The sequence below is a fragment of the Vidua macroura genome, chromosome 5 (genome assembly GCF_024509145.1).
Source record: "Vidua macroura isolate BioBank_ID:100142 chromosome 5, ASM2450914v1, whole genome shotgun sequence".
Taxonomy (NCBI): Eukaryota; Metazoa; Chordata; class Aves; order Passeriformes; family Viduidae; genus Vidua; species Vidua macroura.
Genome location: NC_071575.1, coordinates 61114111 through 61134967, shown reverse-complemented (window position 1 = coordinate 61134967; position 20857 = coordinate 61114111). Strand labels below are relative to the sequence as shown.

The 20857-nt window shown below is 41.1% G+C and overlaps 1 protein-coding gene across 2 annotated transcripts in view; it reads right to left on the bottom strand.

Moving 5' to 3' along the window:
• The window catches only part of RELN (reelin), a 277149-nt gene that overhangs the window by 60534 nt on the left and 195758 nt on the right, over nucleotides 1-20857 (bottom strand). For both annotated transcript variants that reach the window (XM_053977798.1, XM_053977797.1), the window contains exons 23-30: nucleotides 15336-15473; nucleotides 14490-14676; nucleotides 10570-10775; nucleotides 7734-7905; nucleotides 7165-7365; nucleotides 4842-5077; nucleotides 2024-2181; nucleotides 903-1110 (exon numbers count right to left, since the gene is read on the bottom strand). In XM_053977798.1, coding sequence (XP_053833773.1) covers nucleotides 903-1110; nucleotides 2024-2181; nucleotides 4842-5077; nucleotides 7165-7365; nucleotides 7734-7905; nucleotides 10570-10775; nucleotides 14490-14676; nucleotides 15336-15473 — 1506 coding nt within the window. The remainder of the gene's footprint in view (nucleotides 1-902; nucleotides 1111-2023; nucleotides 2182-4841; nucleotides 5078-7164; nucleotides 7366-7733; nucleotides 7906-10569; nucleotides 10776-14489; nucleotides 14677-15335; nucleotides 15474-20857) is intronic.

Sequence of the window (20857 nt, the reverse complement as noted above, 5' to 3'; positions counted from 1 at the left end):
CCCAAACCAGCATCCCCCACACTGTCCTATAGAATCCTGCTTGCCTGAGCTGGAGTGATCACAGTAACCTCTGGCCAGTCTTTGCTAAGTGATCCCACAAATTCTATAATGGAGCAAATAATGGCATTATTACTCTCAGAGCACTGTTTGTCAGGAGAAATATATTTTATTAAGCTAACTGCCAAGATTGTAGAGTGCTCAAGGTTTCAGGTGCCTAATCTCTCACGAGACTGGACAAAGCCGCAGCAAACTCCAAGCTAAATAGTGGTTAGAATTAACAGCCCTTTGTTCATCCTAATTACATTAATCAGCTAGGCAATTTGAGAGAAGAGGATAATTGATACCAATGTAGCAGGATTCAGTACCAGCAGGGAGAGAGGTGAAGGCTTGTTAGCCTCTTGGCTATGCAGAAACAATTCACATTCCATTCCTTTGCAATTCTGACAAGTGGAGTAATTCACAACATCTGGCAAGCACACAACAGCTCCTTGCTATGCCATCCTCATGCCTGCAATTCAACACCGTCAGAGGAAAAGGAGCTTTTCTCCCCAGCTATGGGGAGAAAAAGAGTCTTAGGTTTTGTGCATTCTCAAGATCATGTCTTCTGCCTTAGAATACAATGCAAACTATCTTCTCAGAAAGATAGCAAATTAATATTTTATTTTATTTTATTTTATGCTGCTATTCCACTGTCTCTAACCTAAGTATTCTCTTTCAAAAAAAGGGAAATAGTACATCAGAATGAACAAAAAAGTATTTTTTCTATCTTTCAGAGCTCTTGTACAGGTTATGACTACATAAAAAAAAAACATTTCCCACCTTCTCATATCTGCATTTGTAACAGGGCAGAACAGAGAGCATGAATACACAGGAAATTTTGAGAAGCAGCACTGAGCACTGACCTGATATTTGTGGTGTCCAGGGGAACAGTCCTTGCCTCCCTTTTGCCAGGTCCATTGAAGTACAGAGATTTTCCGTCGCTGAGCACACCACAGCCTGTCCCAACCTGACCTCCTGTTATCTTGTACCAGAGAGGGCTTAGCTTCCTCTCAAACCTGTCGAACATCTCACTGTGATTAGGCACATTAGATACACAGGTTCCATGTGATGCTTCAAAAAAAAAAAAAAAAAAAAAAAAAAAAGAGGGAGATGCTTTGGTGAAAATGTGTTGGACAGAGTAAGGATCAGATACAGTACACTGGCACACAATTCCGTTGCATCTATCTGTGACAAAGCACCAGGCTTGTCTAAGAAAATGCCCTGATGACTGGATTGTACCTCTTTAAACCCACTTTACAAATTTCTGTAGGAAGAATAAGCTCTCTTCCTCTAAACTATAAGATGGCTTATTTCACTAGGTGAAAAACAGCCAAGCTTTATGTTGATAAGGCATTTTTTGCAAACATAAAAATATAATCCTTCTATTTAATTTTAAACAAATTGAACAAAAGACGTTAGCTTGTTGCTTTGTTGGTTGAGGGTTGAAAAGACTGCAGTGTGCAACCGGTTGTGTCAATCTTTTTTTTTCACAGGGTTTGCATTTTGGGATTTTTCCTATTTCAGCATAAAAGCCCCTAAAACCACAAGTGAGCAGAATTTTCCACAGAAGGGCCTGTCAGAACATATGTTCCCTCCTGGTCCCATGCCATCTGATGGCCAGGGGACTCAAAAATGGCAACAATTATTTTGAAGATGATCCAAAGGCTTTTAGGCAGACTTTTCAGTTTATAATATTTTATTTTGTTTTCTCTTTTATTGCTAGTCCCTTCCCATTCATACAGATGGTGATATTCAAAGATTGTGGTTGCCAGAAACATCAACGGTGTCCGCTGCCTTCAGCTGCTCTGCTTTGCCTGTGCCGAATCTAATTTAACAAAACAAGAAAGATTCCTCCTGGCAGCCCATGCAATATCTGTCATCATATATTTTTCCGAAATATTGGAGAGGAAAAACAAGATGTCAGGTCTACAGGTTTAACTCAGCCAGTGCTTACTGTAATGCCCCCTGAAGAGGGCTGTGTTACCTGTGTAGCCCAGGTCACAGAAGCAGACCCCCGAGACGCAGTCCCCGTGGCCGCTGCAGTAGTTGGGGCAGGGCTCGGAGATGTAGACGCCATCCAAGCCGAAGGGAGGCACGCTCTTGTGGGAGCTGCTCTCCTGGATCCAGCGGAATCGGGTCTTACTGCAGAGAAAAAACAACAGCGTTGTTACTCCTGGCTTCAATAGCTACTGCTCCTTCCTTAAGATTAGAAGGACCTTTTCCCAAATTAGCCATTTGCAAATGGGATGCTTGGATTTCTGTCATGCTACATTTGTGCAACATTGCTTAAGGATATTTCTTTCAGACTTTTTGGCTGCATTTTGACTTCTTCTTTTTCTCTGGCCTATATCAATCAGTGTGAGGCAAAGAACAAATACATGGTTTTATCAACAACAGTGAATGATTAATGTGACTTTGAAGATGCTTTTTACTACTCAATCTAACTTGAAGTGCTAATTACATATCAAAATCCCTGAACTTCATTTCTTAGATAATTTTTGAAAGGAACTCAGTGATGGCAGTGATGCAGAGTTTATTACAGGATTGTGCACTTTTGAGTAAAAAACCTTTAAGTTATTTGGATACAAGAAAAAACAGCCACTTTCTAAATAGAAGTAAACAGTCTGACTCATCAATCCCAAAGTTAAACATCCTGACAGTGAGATGGAGATGTGGTAGACTTGGTAAAACATGGATGAAGGAACAAACAATATCACTAATAACTTGTCTAAGGCTGCTGAGCTGACACAGCTGGCCCAGAGACACATGATTGACAGTCCATCCGTTCATACTCTAAAAGTCTAGTCCCAAATTTTAATGGCAGGGTTTTCTGACATACCCTTTCTTGGAGTGGCTTCAGATTCCTCCACTGAGTGGGGATGCCCCTAAAGATTAATATTTGAGGCTGAGCAAGGTATTTGCCCACAGTCGTTGTCTGGGTGACTAACATCAATCTCTACTAAATAATAATTTTTGCTAGCTTTAATACAATTGTTTTGATACAATTGCTTCAATGTTGCTTCATAGAGCACTATATTATAATAGCTGTTATGGCTCCAATACTGCATAGTAAATAATTCTGATTAAGATCTTCTTGTCTAATTGTTACCATAATAAATAATAAATAAACATGTTTATATAAATATATGTAGTTTGCCATCCTTAATCCTGAAGGACAACCTTGTGTAAAGGTTCAGTTACACCTGTATAATCCTTTAGACATAAACCACTGACAAAGTCTGGGGCTAAGATTGGATCCAGCTGCATCCAGGCTCCCCTCTGAGAAGGAGTTTAGAAACAGTGGTGTCCTTTCTTGACCTCATGATTCAGTGGTAGGACTTCTTTAATATACTTTGTTGGAAGTTCCCACTCTGCCCAAAACTCTGACTCACTGCATAGGAAACTTGTTGAAGAAAAAATATTTTGATTATTAATTTCCAGTCTTTAACTTTTAGCTGATGATTTCACAAGAGCTCCAGAGAGGGGAACAGATTTAAAATCTCATTGCCAATATACTGGATTAACTAATATCCTCCTTGCTATGCTGCCTAAAAAATAATAAACCTATTGATTTTTTTTTCTGCTGTGCACTGGGATTTGGTAGGTAGGTGATCATCATGCTCATGCTTGGTAGCAAATAATGAAATGGGATGCTCTCTGGTTAACCCATGAACCATGACTTCCTAAGTGGCCCACAACAAACTCAGGTCTCAACATGCCAAGACACTCACTGCAGCCACAATACTTACATTTTTTAATGTATTAGCATGAGCTTCTTATTCCTGATCACATTACTGCACATAATGCCAAACAGATTGCTGCTATTGATTCTGCCCTGCTTGTTTTGGGTAAATCAAATCAGCTGGTGTCAGATCTGTACAATTTGGCACCTGCTTTTATTGGCTAATTACTGAAGAAAAGACAAACTTGTTATGGTACACACTGCTATTTCAAGTCCTTGTGGCAGAGGCACCAGCTCCCCTGCTACAAAATATGCCACACACTCAAATGGGATTGAGGACGAGGGAGGAAGATGGGTCAGAAACCCAGAATCAGCACTAGAGAAACTGCTGGGAAGGTGAGAGGCAGGAGGCAGGGGGACATGGCCAGGGCCTGGTGGGGTGGTTGCGCTGGCAGTGCTTGGTGCATCCAACAAATCAGACTGGGGTGTTTTACTGATGAAGCAAGACAGAAAGAGGAGTGAGGAAGTTCACCCAAATCCAGATAAGATTGAGAAAACCCTCTTGATTTCAAGGCTTATTTGTGTCTTCCACCATCTGATGTTTTCTCACTTGCATTAATCTGATGCTGAGGTTGTGCTTGCAGATGTGCACAACTACCATTCTTCCCTCCTTTGCCTCTGGCTGTCCCGGCTGCCTTCAGTGACACAGCACATTATGCATCAGCTCAAATACCTTGCTAAGGTTTCATTGCCCAGTGGTAACTAAAATTAATCCTGTTCAAATGGCTTATTTAATTAATGTGACTTATTACTCTCTTGCTGGTGCCTCTGACCTAGCTAACATGGTTAAAGACAATGAAGGAATTGATGTCAAATTAAAATGTGCTGGGTTCCTTGCTACTTTTTAATTTAATTATTTATTATAGACCAATCTGACACTTTTCAAATAGAAAATTCTCACTGCTTTGGGCAGCATAGTATATTTTCCCCAGATCAGGCATATTTTAATACTTCTTTTATTTACAGCTTTGCAACTTTTTCCTAATGTACCATTCTAGAAGCAGCGAAATCAGCTAATCCACGGGTCCCACTGGCATCACTGGTTTACAATGCACCGTACCTGGCTGCGAGCGACCTGGGGATGACAATAGTAACTCTTGTCCAGTCCTCAAAGTCTCCCGTGTGGTACACGGAGGGCTCGCTGAGCTCCCGGGAGCTGCCCTCGCAGCCCTTGGTGCCCGGGGAGGCGGGGTAGCAGCCCTCCTTCACCAGCGACCAGAAGAGCCCAGCGTCGTGGGAGTACTGCAGCAGAACGGGGGCAGAGCTGCTGTACTGGTTGGTGCAACCAATGTTCAGCTGCAAAGAAGCAGAGGGTCAGAAATGACACGAAGAAACCTGCACCATTATTAGTATTTATTGGCTGCAAACCACCTTTGACTTTTTGCACTGGGAGGCTTAATGCTCTGAGCACTGGCTCTGAACCCTGCTGGCTGACAGGGACTGATGCTTGGAGTCTGCTTCCTACATGGAAATATGACATTTCTCAGTAAAAATTCCCACTATTCCTTCATTAAGGTTGCTGAGCTCAGCGCACAAAGAGGTGCAAGGAACTTTCCAAGGGTCCCTGTGCATAGCAAGCCCCAAACAGCAAACTCTGTGCAGGCACCTGCATGCCCAGGAGTGAAAAGAGCTGTATCCTCTGGGATCCATCCCATCTGCAGCCCAGTGTGCCCAGAGGATCAGCCTGACTCCCAGGTTAGCCCTAACCACAGCCTTGTCACTGGCCTTGCAGGAATGATGTCTGGGAGTTGGCGCTGCAGTTTGGGTCCCCAGAATAGAGTAACATTTGGATTAAGAAGGAAAAAAATGCATATTAAAATGTGAAATGAGAATGCAGCCAAGACCAAAATCAACCGCTGATTTGAAGTTTCAGTTTCATTCTTCAAGCTATCAGAAAAATATTAGTTTTCCTTAGTTTATTGCAGAAATTCTACTTGAGTTGTAGAATGCAAAATGTAAAACAAAATCATTCATGTAAAATGAAATAATTCTAACAAATTACTGTCTTTGAGCTTATCTATGCAAAATTATTCCAGTCTGCTATTTAAAATGGAAATTTCACACACTCACGGAAGCATGCAAATAAGACTAACACATTGATGTGCAGGCTGAAAAGCTTTCCAAAAAAGTGTAAATTCAGTCCTTAAATAATAGACTTTATAAAGAAGAACTCACTGTTCTGTGACATATTATTATGTTTTGTATAGTTAAGTTACATTGGCAAGTGCTTCAGTGATGGAAAGTGCATGTAACATTTTAAAGTATTGATTTTTTTTTTTTTAACCCAGACAATTTCTTAATTGCTGTTGAGAAACCCAGAGAATGGACACTTAGTCATTGAAGTACAGCAAGGTGATGAAAAGGCAGATAGTATCTTTTCCAGGCTAAATGGTATTTATATATTGAGATATCCTTGGGTTTTAAACAGTTTAAAGTATAAAACTACATGCAATACTCACAAGAAAATTGTACTGAAATCCCTCAGTTTGAGTTACATTTTATTAGCTTATCTTTTAGTTGAAATGAGATTATTTTACAAATCCCAGTATTTCTAACGAACTTTCCTATTTATAGAACTGTGGGAATTATATTTGAAAAGCTGCCTGTAAACATCTGATCTTTTTAATAATTCCACTTGTAAATTATTCAGTGTCTGTATCCACCAATTATGTAAGGACCATGTATTTGTGGGGAGCTCATTAAAATTGCATTGCAACCAACTTCCAGAATTCACCAATGGGATTTCATTATAAACTCAATAAAATTTTGATTAGGGTTCAGAAACAAGAGCTTGTCAAAGCAAATACACTTTCTTTGGAGCCCATATTCTGATGTATTGTCAGACCACTGAAATTTCTGTAAGCTCTTTAAAGAAGAAAATGCTAATTGGAGCCTATATTCATTGACACAATAAAAGTAAATTATATGAAAAACACACACTGGAGTACAGAGCAGCTTGTAAGTCCTTAAATAGTTTAAAATACAAAAAAATGTACCCAAACCACTTTGGAGCTTTTGTACTCACAGAGCCCCAGACAGGATAAATGATTTTTCACTTGACAGTGCAGTAGCATTTCCTAGTACTGACTTGAATATAATGACAGTCACTTCAACCCACTTCTGAAATATGCTGAAGAACAAAAACCTTTATAACTTCTCAAGAGGCATAAAAATGCTTTCAAGCACCAAGGTTTTGGCTATTCTTCTAGAGAGCAGTATGGCATTTTATTCCGTATGGGCTCATACTTGTGCTCTTCACGTCTTTTTACGCAATTGTCTAATGTATCACCTTTGTTTGAACTGCAGCCCCAGTGGCATCTTGCAAGTATTGGCTAAGGGCAGTTTTACTGATATTCTTGCGCAGATTTATGTTTAAGGAATACCTTGAACTGCAGGACGTATCCAGGCTTCAGAGTTAAATCTCGAGTCACTGCAAACCGGTCTCCATCTGATTTACCGAACAGCATGGCAGAGGGGGTCGCAGAGCAGAAACTTTCATTTTTGGTCATCCCTTCATTGGCCAGCATTAACCATACACTCATCTGGTTCATAGGGTAATCAAATGCTGGCTTTTCATAAAAGTTCTGTTAGAAATGAAAAGGAAAGCCAGAGGTATTATCCCCTTGCACTGACTTCAGAATAATTCCCAAAATGATGAACTTTCAAATTTTGCAATTTTAATTTTCTGGAGTTTTCAAAAAATTTTAATTTCCAAAACTTCAGTCTTGACTTTTTGCAGAGATGCATCATTACATTCTCTGTCACAAAGCTTAGGAGCCTGACGATTTTGTGAAAAGACCCAGGTTATTCCCACACAGAGAGGCAGCTGCAAGCACTACAGCTGTCTCTTTAAATAGACCCAGAATTTTCAAAGAAACTATATTCAAACAAGTCTCCTAACAGGATAGTTCCTGTTTCCTGGGGATACCCACAGCCTGCTCTTGCTTATTACCTGTGGTAAGGTGGGATTAACGACAGGAATGATGTGCTTCTGCTTCTCTGACAAAATGATGATGTCGTCGATGGCCCACTGATCGTACCCTTCCCCTGAGAACACTGGCTGCCACCAGCGAAACCTGGTGCAAGGGGTCTTGGCTGCAGCTGGCAGCTCCAGATAGACAAACCTGAGGAACACAAATTGAGCAGAACTTCAGAGAGCACAGTTTGTAGAGAAATATATCACTCAACAGGGAAAAGAGGCAGGGAAACCAGCATCTATCTTACAGGTACAAGTCCTAGGTAATTTGCATGTCCAAACAAGGGCAAGGAAGCTGAGGAAGGGTCTAAGAGAGTTACTCGTATGAGGGGCAGCTGAGAAAGTTTGGGTTGTTTAGTCTGGAGAAAAAGGCAGTTCAGCAGAGACCTCATTGCTCTCTACAACTACCTGAAAGGAGGTTGTAGTAAGATGGGAATCAGCCTCTTCTCCCAGGCAACCAAGGACATGAGTACATTGCCTCAAACTCTGCCAGAGGAGGTTCAAGTTGGACAACAGGCAGAATTTCTCAACTGAAAAGGTGGTCAGGCATTGGGGCTCTTTGGGCTGCCAAGGGAGCTTGAGGAGTCACCATCCTTGGAACTGTTAAAATGACCGCTGGATATGGCACTTAGGGTTGTAATTTAATTGATATGGTGATCCTGGGTCAAAGGTTGGATTTCATGATCTTGGAGGCCTTTTCCAACTTTAATGATTCTATGATGCTATTATTTTATTTTTCCATATATCTAGATACCTATTTATGCACTGCATATCAAGAAGCCGCCTTTGTTCTTCTTGTTTGTGGAAGATGTAAACTCTTTAAGACAATGTATGTTTTTTATGCTCTATTACTATATTGCCAAACACAATAAGGAACTGATTTGAGCTCTTTAGCTTTGAATTAAACTGTTCAGCTGATCCATGTTCAGCAAGTCTTAATGTTTTTCTGATGCCAGGAAGTAATAGTTAATTTCTCATTCTCTTCTGCTGATTGGTCCTATTTGTAGACAAAAGCATCCTTCTGTTACAATGTAATAGATTATGTTGCAGTTTTCTTTGGGTAAAAATATTTCAGGCCTCTTATACAGATCTTTGTAAAAGAACTTCAGGTCTGCTCAGTTTTATTTATGTTCAATTTAAAAAAACACCTCATAAAAATGATGTTAAATAAAAGTTCAAGATACAAGCCTAATCATACTTATGTGAAAAAGTACAAGAATTAGTTCCATGCCCAGTCCTATTTTAGACAGCTTATATATATATATATATTTGTACAAACTCTTTCTTTCTACCCCATGGTTTTTTGTACCATGCACTCTGCTTCACTTGCCAGTTAGGCAAAGAGAGGAGAAGGAATTATTTTTCAGTTCTTTTCCAGAGAATTCCTAGATTTACTGTTGGAGAATAGGAATTGGAAAATGAGGTCTGGACCACATTTGAAACAGGAGAAAAATAAATCTATATAGAAATGTTCAGTAAGGACCATCACTCTTCATTGCTCAGAAGGGAAAATGTTTTGACTAGAAATGTATTGGACAGTCCAGTATTGAAGCTTTCATTATTTAGCTTCTTTTTTGGTGTGACTTTGACCAAGTAAAGACCAAAGCACTGACCTAGCAGATGAGGGGAAGGGGGTAGCTGTAGTTTGGATTTTGGTGAGGCTTTTGATACTGTACCTCACAGCATCTTTATGGACAAGTTGTCCACCTGTGGGATAAGCAGGTTCACAAAGTGCTGCGTGAAGGCCTGGCTGAAGAGCAGAATTCAAAGGGTTTAAATGAATGGGGTCACACCTGCCTGGTGACTGGTCACCAGCAGTGTTCCTCAGGTTCAGCCCTAGGGCAGTCCTGTTCAATTTATCAGTAATATGGATGCAGGAGTTGAATGCACCTTTTTGCTGATGATACAAACTGGGAGGTGCTATTCACTGTCTTGAGGGTCAAGAGGTCTGGCAGAGGAATCTTGACAGACTGGAGCATTGGGATTGATTCATGAGATAAAATTTGACAAATGGAAATGTTGATTCTGCACCTATTATGGAGTAACACTGAGCAGAGTTGTAAGTCCCTTCTACCTGAAATATTCTATTCTATTCTATTCTATTCTATTCTATTCTATTCTATTCTATTCTATTCTATTCTATTCTATAAATTCAAGACTTTTATACTTCTAAGTGCCTAGATCACCTCTAGAAAAGATCAGTCAGTCAAATTACAGAAGTCCTTCTGAAAGCATTATTCATTGCAATGCAAAATTACAAGATGAGAAGATAAAATTATTTGTATGTTGAAAGACATGGACTACAGGTAATAGAAATCACATTAACACCGATGCAGACAAATACAATTTAAATTTTCACCAACAAGGTATCTGACAGCAAGTTTGAATGGCTGAAGATGGTTTCTTCTCCTCCTTAACTATTTATTTAAAGGAGCTTTTGCTTCATATGACATTAATACATATTCATTAGATCTGAAACCAGAGTCAGAGGAAATGGAAGATTTCTGCACCTCTTTTGGGCAAGTTCTGTATTTGCTTGCTAGTGTTTTGCAGAGATTAGCATTTAGTCATGTTTCGCATAGAAGGTGATAGGAAATTTTATATTTTACTTAAGATTCTAAGGCCTACTTTCATTACATTTTTCATTCCTAGTGACAGGAGTTTACTCTGCCAGCCAGAAAAAGTTTCTATATAACAATGATTTCTAAACATTATCACTTTAAATTATTGTTCATGTTTTCATAAGTTGAGAAATACATATTTTTAAAAGCTGATGAGGATGTGGATTGGTTAATTTAGATCAAAATTATACCTGGGTTTGCTGAAGTCAGAGAAATACATTTCTGCTAGTAGCTGCCAATTGATGCCACCATTGTTGCTATACTGCAGCAGCACACCTTCTTCTCTGCTGTCGGGTTTATTGCATGAAGAAGTCTCTCCTCCAATCTGGATGTAAAACTGTACAAAATCCACCCACGTTGTGTCCAAATCCCAGCTTACCAACTGTCTTTTTCCAGCCTAAAATACAAAGAAAAGAGGGACAATAATAATTTTAATTATGGCACCTTCATGATGAATAGGCATATTTAAAGTCCATCACAGCTGAATATTACACACAAAATTACACAACATGGAGGACACTGATTTCTGTATCAACTTGGCTTTTTTTGTCTTTCAATTATTCTCCTTGGCCATCCTTTATGTCACTCTGATTTGATCCCACAAGAACTTTATTATGCAATTTCAATACACAATGCAACTTCACAACACAATTTCCACACCAGAATTTAATCTCATTCCCCCATGGTCCCATGTGACTTCAGAGGACAAAGAGCAGATGCTGGATATCCTGAATCAACCCAGACTAAATTTTTAAATATTCAACTTTCTATTGATAATGCATGGATAAGTAAAAAGGCCATTTATCTAGTGTTATTTCCCTGGTCAATCTTGCACTGTACAAGGTTACCCAATCACCTGAAATCGCTCCAATACCTTGCTTGAAGTCCATCTCCTACACAAGAACCAGGGAGTGGCATTTTCTCTGCATGCTTCAGCTGAATAAGATTTGTTCCTATACAAAGTTATATTCTTTTCCTAATAAGTGTTGTAAATCAGGAATGTCTCAACTAAAACCTGTGAGTTTAGTTTCAAGTTTACCTAAGCACAGCTGAGAGAAACAAGGAGCCTTGTAAAATTGAGTGAACAGCTTTTCCAAGTATGCTTTTGAATTTAGGAGGCCAACCTGGTCACTCTGTGCATGCTCAGAAGACAGAGCATGTTCATTGAAAAAAAAAGCTTTAATGTTTAAGAGCCTTTTATTGTAACTGAAATTATCCCAAAGCCCTCTTCCCTTTGTGCCCTGGGGCTCGAGGCTGAACTTGCGGACTTCCACATCAACAAACCTACAAGATGCTGATATGGAATACGAAGCTGCCTGTGACAAGGGAGGACACAGGATGAGAGCAGTGTCCCCAGAGAGGTGACCTGCATGCCCTGCCTCTGGCACAGCCCTACCCCAGCACAGCATCATGCTGCCACAAGCTTTTATAGGTAGGGCAAAGCCATTTGTGTACAGCTGGAGAGATGATGCAGAAATCATATTTCTGCATTTATTAAAGTAGTTTCAACCTGGCACCACCCCCCAAAATTGACCAGGACTGTCATCCTGCCTACTCTTTATAACTCCCTTAACAAATGTGTTTCTGTCCATCTCCAAGCATAAAAAGGTTTGAAAAAGGAAAACTAAGGTTAAGTTATGACACCTGTGTTTTAAATATTGTTTGTGTTTTTCTCTCTCACTTGTATATTTGAGGTCCTTATGACAAATTTCCAAATAAACTTGAGATAAGCAAGTGATGTCATCTAGCTGGACACAAGTAACAAGATTTAGGAGCTGAGATTTAAAATATCATCTGTGTTTTTTTAATAAGGTGACAGATGAATTTAAATCCTGTTCTATTCACCACCTCTTCCTTCGTTCTACACAGCTGAGGGTAAACCCAGCAGAGATAAATGTTTACTGCTTTCTTTCTCAGAACTTTGCTGGGTGCTGAGCTCATTTGTGGACCATACCAAATAGGCCACCTTGCGCTGTGAGACCGACCTCTGGAAGCGAAATACATGGGGGTCTGAGGTTTTGCTGGCTTCTACCACTGATGACAAGGCAATAAAACCTGTGAAGAATCCTTTGACTCTCAAAAAGCTCATACAGGATACAACCATACTGACTTAGTCTGGAATTGTTCTTTTTGGTTGTTCTTATTTGGTTGTTTATTCCCAGCTGAGACAGGAATTCCCTCCTGGATGGGAGGGAGAGTGAGAGTGAGAGTGGGAGCTCTGCCTTGGATGCAGCCTTGAGCTTCTGGGTACAGCCCTGAGCTTCTGGGTGCAGCTCCATGTGGCTAATGCTGGCCAAGGTGACACTGATAATCTCTGGGTAGTTTGCTTTCACAGCTTAATTGGAGACACTGGAATTTGAAACTGTCACCGTCAAATTGAGCCAGTAATGGGTAATAAGGATGCAAACACCCTTGCTGTCCCATGGTCCTGGCTGGCTGGGGGCACCCCAGCACGCTGACCTACAGTGGGCCAAGCTCCAGCCCTAAAACTATTACAGGTGGGCTTTCCATATCTACACCCCACAGCAGGTCTGCCTGCCAAAGGGGTAATCACAGAACCAGGTAAACTGAGAAAGGGCATGAGCAACATAAAGCCTCAGGGGAATTGCAGGGGCTAATTGAAAGAGCTCTGAATTGTGAACACACCTACAGCTGATTAAAATGAGTTGTAAAACAAAAGATAGAGGGTTGTCAGAACAAAGCCAGCATTAATTCTGGCAGCAGTAATTGATTATGGCAGCAAACATTAGACATTCAAATAAAAAAATAGCTGTTTGAGCAAATGAAAAGAAATGTGAATACCCCAAAACAATACAGAACTGTTTGGCAACTATAAAAATAATTTTTTATTATCTACAAGTATGGACCCTAGACACTTTGAGAAAGATCTAAACAGAAATTAAATAAAGCACCTTCTGTTGACAGCGCACAGACTGCTACTACTCAAGAAATGAGTGATAACATAACCCTTAGAGATCAATAGAAAGAAGCCAAGAATTTCTAAATGAGTTTTTCACTCCTCCTTAGCAGGAATCAGAAGAAAGATCATAGCAGGTTAATTCTAATTTAGCAAACTACATTTGAGAAACCTGGCATAAGGAACGGAGCCAGAAGGAAAAGCATCTAACAGGGAAGACAATTATGTATAAAAATCCAATTATCACAATTAGCTAGTTATACTGATTGGTCTATTACAAAATTTTCAGTGCAGAGCTCTATTTCCAGGGGAGCTGGATGTGAGACTATGTAGGAGTGCTGAAAATTATTTCATGGGTTAGATTTTTGTAATGAGGTAAACAACACACAATTGCACAGCACTGCATATTGGGTTTTTCTTCTGGGACTAATCTGGCTCTCATGACAGCAGTGGCAGTTTGATCAAACCTTTAAAGGAGAAGCACATAGCTGCATTTATACTCTTCCTTTCAATTAAGAACAAAACAAACCTTAGTAAGAGACCTGAGGAGCAACAATACAAAAATAAAACTGTGATTACAATGCATAATCTTACATTTGGTCATAAAGATCTCTTTTTATTTTAGCTATAATTGCTACTAATTAGCAGAATTCCCTATATCTCTTTCCTGTTCTATTATTTTTTTGTCTGCAAAGTATCCGAGTTATACAGAAGAATATTCTCCTTCAGGTTAACCATTTTCTAAAAGCCTGAGAAAATGTGGGGTTTTTTTCAATAGTTTTGTTCCTGTGACCTCAGATTAAGCTGCTTATGCCCTGAAAAGCTAACCTTTCCCTATCTCTTACCCAGGACACTACAGAAGAAACAAATGGGAGCTGCTGGATGCTGCAAACTGAATCTTAAAAAAGAAAATGTACAAGTAAGACATCGTGAATATACACACTTCCCAGCACACTGGCAATTTACTACCTTTCATTACAGCTGCTATTTCTTGAATACATAGTGCATGTGCCTTTCCCTGTCTCTTTTGATTGCTTTGTTCTTTACCTGCAGAGCACAGCTGGGCTGTTTAACACACTTCTAATATTGTGTGCAGCTTTCTGCCATCTCCCTTTTCTTTGCCATACAGCCACATTATGCTCCACAGAAACCTGCAGTGTGTGCCTTTATCAGTCTCCCAGCCCTCTGTAGTACCTTGTTGAAGTAGAGTGAGGAGCCAGATGAGATGACCCCACAGCCCTCCTCAGGCTTGACGATTTCTCCCCCAATAATTTCCTGCCACTCCGTCTTCAAGGTATCTGGGTTCTCAAAATCAGACATGATGGTTGAAGAAAGGGGATTTTCAGGCTGACATTCAGTACCCCGAAACCCTGAATCACACCTGGGGGGAAGTGTAAACATAATAAGTTTTAAGGACTTTATTTGATACTGGCAATTAATTAAGGTAGTGCACTGACCTTATAAAATTCAATGTGGACAACTATAATTGAAAAAAAAATCATACTGGAACTGTGGTTTTGTATTGTGGAAACAAACCAGAATAACTGGAAAATGGAAAAACCCTGTATCTTTTTTCTAAAAAAAAAACCAAAAACCCTTTGGTCTCCAGAAAGTTTGAAGCTGGCATGGAGTAGCAGTCTGTGTCCTTGCTACAGCACCCATTCTGACAGTGGCTGCCAAGCAGAGATGAGCTGGTCCCTGGCATCCTTCTGACTCAGCAAAGCAACTCTGGCCCAAGCCAGGGCTCTTGTGCAGAGGGCTGGAGTGGCCACCAGGACACCTGCAGCAGGACAGCCCTGTGCCACTGAAAGCTCTTCCAGTGCTTGGATCTGCCAAGGGTAAGGGTTCTTGGACAGACTGGTGTGGAGCAACTGGCTGCTAATGCTGCTTGAATGGTCAGCCCCGCGTAGTGCTTTTGTTTTTTTAAACTTTTAATACAAAAATAAGAACAACAACCAAGAAAAGGAAAGTATGGAAAATAGTAGGGTGCCTGAAGTATCAGGAGGGCATTGTTAAGAGGGTCTGACAAATGCTTCATACCTGCAAACACCGTGGTCACACCAGCCATGCCCGCTGCACATGTTGGGACACTGCTGGCCAATGTAGATGTTGTCCAGGGCCCACTCATCCTGGGCTGTGTAGTAGCACTGACTCCAGCGGAAACGTGTGGCACTGGACCTTGAAATCAATAGCAATGCATTAATTTTTGATTCTTGACAAAATGGCAGGAAAAGAGGTAAAATGTAAAAAAAAAAAAAAAAAAAAAGATTTTAGTATCCCAATCACTGCCTAGGCTGCAAAGGCTGGCACAATCAAAGACAGATTTCTGCTAATTAACTTTCTAGATGATGCCACTCACTGCACAGGGCTATATAATGGACTTTCCAGTGACTGATGACATTTCTGAGGAAGAGCACATCGCAGGGATTTTGAGAATTGCTTTAAGGTAAGCCTAGCTATGAATATTACTGGATTTTTATTGTGTTATGGTTGCAAAATTGGAAAGATGGATCTAGGGCATGACTTTGTTTTTTATATTTTTGGTCACAGTTAACAGGTCATAAACTGTCTAAAGAGGTATCTCTCCTGATATTTATTATTTAAACAATTATTAAAGTTCTTGAGTGTAAGTGAATACCAACTATTTCCATTCAACAATAGTTGACTTTTTTCTTGGATATAATTTTTTTTTGTCAGGATGATTCTAAACTAGATTTTGCTCATATCACTGGTGACATTAAGACCACAAGCTTTTGACAAAGATCCTGTCTCATCGCACCTATTTTTTTCTACACTGCAAATAGCTTGCTCTTGGCCAACAACCCAAAATTTGTAACACCCAAGGTTTGTGGTGGGGAATCATCATTAATTAATTAAATTTCTTGCCTAACTAAGATCTGGATATTGTAATACTCTTCAAGCATAAAACCTTGCTTTAGCTTCTCCTTTCTAAATAGTTTTGTCTTCAACAGCTTGTTTTTCTTTACAGTAGTGAAGTTAGCTAATATTATCCATTTAAAAACGCTTAGTGCTGGCCCTTTAGGAGATTGTCCAATGCAACATTGACATTTTCCATGGGAGTGAATCCTGCTAGCCAAACCCAGCCTGACACCCACCACCCTCAAAAACCAAGGCTGGAGAAGAAAGTGAATAATGAGAAAAGCAATCTTTGTCATCATCAAGCCTTTTCAAGATGCCCTGCCAATCTGTGCACATCCAAGAGACATTGGCTGGTGGCCACTCCTAAATAGGGGATACAGAGACTCTCTACTCCATGCTTGTGTCAGAATGAGATTAAGAAAAATATGTTGCATGTGAAGTGAAACAAAGATGGGAAATTGTTCATCATGCTGGAGCAAAAGGGGCTGTGCTGGCTGCATAACGGGTCTGGGTAAAAAGGGGTGGTGGTGGCAATGTGGGCACTGAGGTTGGATTGCATTGTTGTGGGGGGGTAAGACAGGGAAAGCAAGGCTGAATGAAGAGAACTAAAAATCCAATCTTAAAATGGGACAAGCCTGTGTCTGGTCAAGGGCTGGTTGGGGGTGCTGAGGATGAGAAGCAGGTGGCTCCTATTAGAAGATTCTTTTCTAGCTTGTTTCTGAGCCATATGGTTACTTTATGATGGCACAGGATAGAATGCTGTTATTCTGCTTGGAGATACAAAGCCCTTTCCCCACCCCCAACAATTTATGTAGAATAAGACTTATTAAAATGAATATTGTAAAGGTGGCTGAGCCACCTGCTCACACGTATGGAAGTGAAAAAATGTATGGAAGTGAAAAAACATATAGGGCAGGCCTGTGCAGCTGAAGAGGACAGAGTGGCAGAGCAATTAGCCACTCTGGCACATATGAGAAGTTTGGTACATGTGTGGATACATTTTTAAAATACCAGTTATGAATTTCTTTAAAAAACAAGTGAAGCTGCCCAAGGGCTTGATTTTTAATTGAAATGACCCTTGTTGCCTGTTTTAAGTATCTGTTTGATATTGCAAATACTGTAAGCATTTTTACAGCACTCAGAGTTAATCTACAGGGGCAAATCTGCTGATTAAATACTCCCTCAGGATATAATGTATTGATGGGTTACATTACAAGAGCTATGAATTATCCATTAAAAGTGTGCAAGGCCAGTAATCAGCACACGAAGGACTTCCTAAGCTTGTGAAGGCACAATGGGCAGTCAATATTGACTGCAATTATTTACTGTTTATTTTTAGAGTGCTCTGAAGTCAGCACATCACTTTGGTGCTGAGGTTCATGTTTGCCTCAATGGCACCACAGAGAGCCCTGACAGAGGTTGTTGGCTCTGGAAAGAGCTGTAGTGACTGGTGTTAACTCTAATGTGTGCTGAGGAAAATGACAATACTGAAACCAAAGAATGGTGTTAGAGCAGGCAAACGCATCCCCTGTGAACTCCCAGCACAGTAAAACTGTGTCATGTTATTTTCCTAGGTAGCAGGAGGGAGAGCACTGTGTTCAGACATCCCTTTTTTTTTCATCAGGGAGGGTGTATGGGTGGAGTTGGGGTGTGAGACCCTTCAGCCCCAGGGTATTTACAGCAAACCAGGGGAGATTTACAGTGATACAGAGGCAATTTCACCATGCCAGGGAAGTCTCATGGTGCCCAACAAGTGGTGGTGCCCCCTAAAGAGAGCTTGATGTGGCATTGATGGCATTGCCTTGGCTGCTCACTGGCTGCTGCCAGGTGCACATGGCCTGGAAAGGCGGCTGTGCAGGTGTATCAGAGCTGGTTCTGGGCACAAGGCTCACTCCTGACCTACACAAAGAGTGGGGAGAGCCCAGCCCTGTGCAGTGACAGAGGAGCACAACACCTGGATTCCCAGCTGAAGATCCCTGTGCAGCTCTGCCTTGGGGCTGTTCCCAGGGCTGGGCGTGCACAGAGCTGCACCAGAGCTCTTACTGGGGATCATGTCCATTTCACCTGACCAAAATGTTTCCCTGAAGAGTCTCATCATCCCATTCCTGCTGCCAGCCTGCCATGTGCAGAGCTCCATCTGCCTCCTCGGGTTCCAGATGTTGGCTGCACATCAAGCTCCGCTTGTTACTTAGAAGTTGCCCCAGATAAATGCAGTGAATGCAGGGGGTTTGTTTCTATCATTTGAGGGGAGGGGAAGAAGGGAGGAGGCTCATTACTGCCTGGAAATGAACATGTTGCCCAAATGGAGGCATGTGCAGCAGCTAGAGGTTGGGGACAGTCCCCAGGGAGCCACATGCCAGCAGGGAGGACTTATTTTTATCTGCAGACAGACAGCTCTCCCCTGGGGACAGCTTTGCCACCACGGGAATCCTGTTACCTCAGGCTGCAAGGGACAAGGGGCTGCCCTCACCTTCCCACCCAGCCTGCTGCCAGAGGTCCTGTGGGAGGCAATGCCACTGTCACATGGCTGTGGGCAGGGAAAACTCTACGGATTCAGATTCCTCCCGGGGTGAGGGATAATGCATGTTAGGCTGAAGTGACAATTGCAAAAGCAATGCTGCTGAAAAACCAGTCCTGCTCACTGTTTTTGAAAGCTTTCCAAGGCTGCTCTGCATCTCAAGGTAACAACAGCTTAAGAGGATTATGCTGTTAAAAATGGTAATCAACCATTTAAAAAAGCCATGTTAATTAAGAAAAGAGAATAAGGAGATGAGCGTCAGCTGCATTCTCAGTGATAAAACACTGCTTTTCTGGACAGCCACCATTTGGACATCTTTGAAATGAGAAGTGCAGCACTGAGGAGCTATGAAAGCATTTCTTACATGCAAAATAAACTTCCATAGTTCCTCATGGTTTCTCCATTTTTTTTTAATGCTACTGGAAAGCAATCTGGCTCTCTAATGACATTATATCTAAGTCAGGTTGATGTCAAATAAAAGTCATTTTTGTGTGTGACATTTTACATAAGCACAAGGAAATCATGTCCCAGAAGTACTGCGAGTGAAATGATGTTCTGTTATAAAATTTTTCTGATATATGAGTTAAAATAAAATCACTGCCTTCCCTCCTGATATTAAAAGCCTTAATGATTTAATGCAAATTTGAGGCTGGTAAAATTATATTTGCTACCTTCTGAGTTACCATAATTACATTTACCCAATTATCCTGAAGGTCTCATTCAGTCATTAGGTGTTGATTTGTTTATGAAGTCAGCAACTGACAGCTGCTTGTATCTCATTAAAGCCTGTTCACATGTAAATGCCTTGCATAAAACTGAAATTAATTTTCATCAGTGTTAGAAATGTTCAGTTCAAGTACAATACAATTTCAGCAAGCAGGTGCTTTCATTTCTTCAATACAAGTCTCATTCTTGCAGCAGGTTTTCTACCATCCCAAATCTCACATAACATGGGGAGCTTGTAAACTCATGCTTGCTAGATGCAGAACATCTACAGATCTGCAGAAATACCAGCACACCAGAAAGTTTTACAAGAGAAATAGGTGCTGTTATGAACAATTTTCCAGCTGCATGAGCACAGTGCCACAGCCTGACACTTCCCACATGCCCAAGGTGCAAACCCTCAGCTGAGAGCTGTGCATCCAGGGATAAAAGCTCCAGCAATCACAGCAGGGCTGTGCAGGGGTGTGAGGGCATGCTGAGGCCACCAAGGGCCAGAACAAGGCTAATGAGACATTCCTGAGACCTCGTTTAGGTGGTTGTTTCCCTGTGCAGTAAGCACAGGGCAGGCTGGGTATTTGGCAGCCTTTGTCTTGTGTGGTTGAAACAGAAGGAAGGTCCAGAGATCCCTCCCCCTCACCCCAGCTTTGGGAAGACAGAACACCTGGCTCTGCCTCTGCACTGCTCTTCCTGGCCATCACTAAGGTTTTGCTTCTGTGTGGTGGTTGCAGTGGATGCAGGTGAGGAAGGGATAGGAGGAGGAGGGAGGGCAGCCCAAAGAGGAGCCCTACAGAGCATATTCACTACCAGGCACCTGGAATGATGCTCTCTTCATGGCTGGGTTGGCAGTGGAGAGCTGCACATCAAATTGTCACCAATAATGCCCAGGTTTTGGAAAGGCAGAAACTTTCTCTCTGCTCACAAGCCTGCTCTAAAAATCTGTAAAACATCTCCTCCCAGTCTCAACCCAAAGGAACTGCTGAGCCCTTAACCTGCTCTTTGTCACTGGAAAGGAATGTTAGAAGGAGGGGAAAGTGGTGAGAGATATGCATGTGGTGTGCTGGATTGCATTTGATGGGGAACAGGCAGCCACCCTTCCTCTTCACCCTGATAACACCGTAGCACAGCGCAACTCAGAAAATGTGTTCTATGAACAGCAAAGAAATTTTCAGTGGTAATTTGTACCTTAATTACAAACAAAACTCTGCTAACAGACGGGAATCCTTTCAGATACAAGACAGAGTGTGAAATATTTATGATTTGTGCACAGTATAGAACAGGAACCCGGCTATTACTTCATCATAATTTCTCCCCACAGTCTCCTAAATTAAAATGGAGTTATATGCTTCTGTCACCTCATATGCTGAGAAAAATTAGTATATTCTAAAGAAAAAGAGGGCCACAACATTGGTATCATCATCAAATACACAGTGTATAATAACTT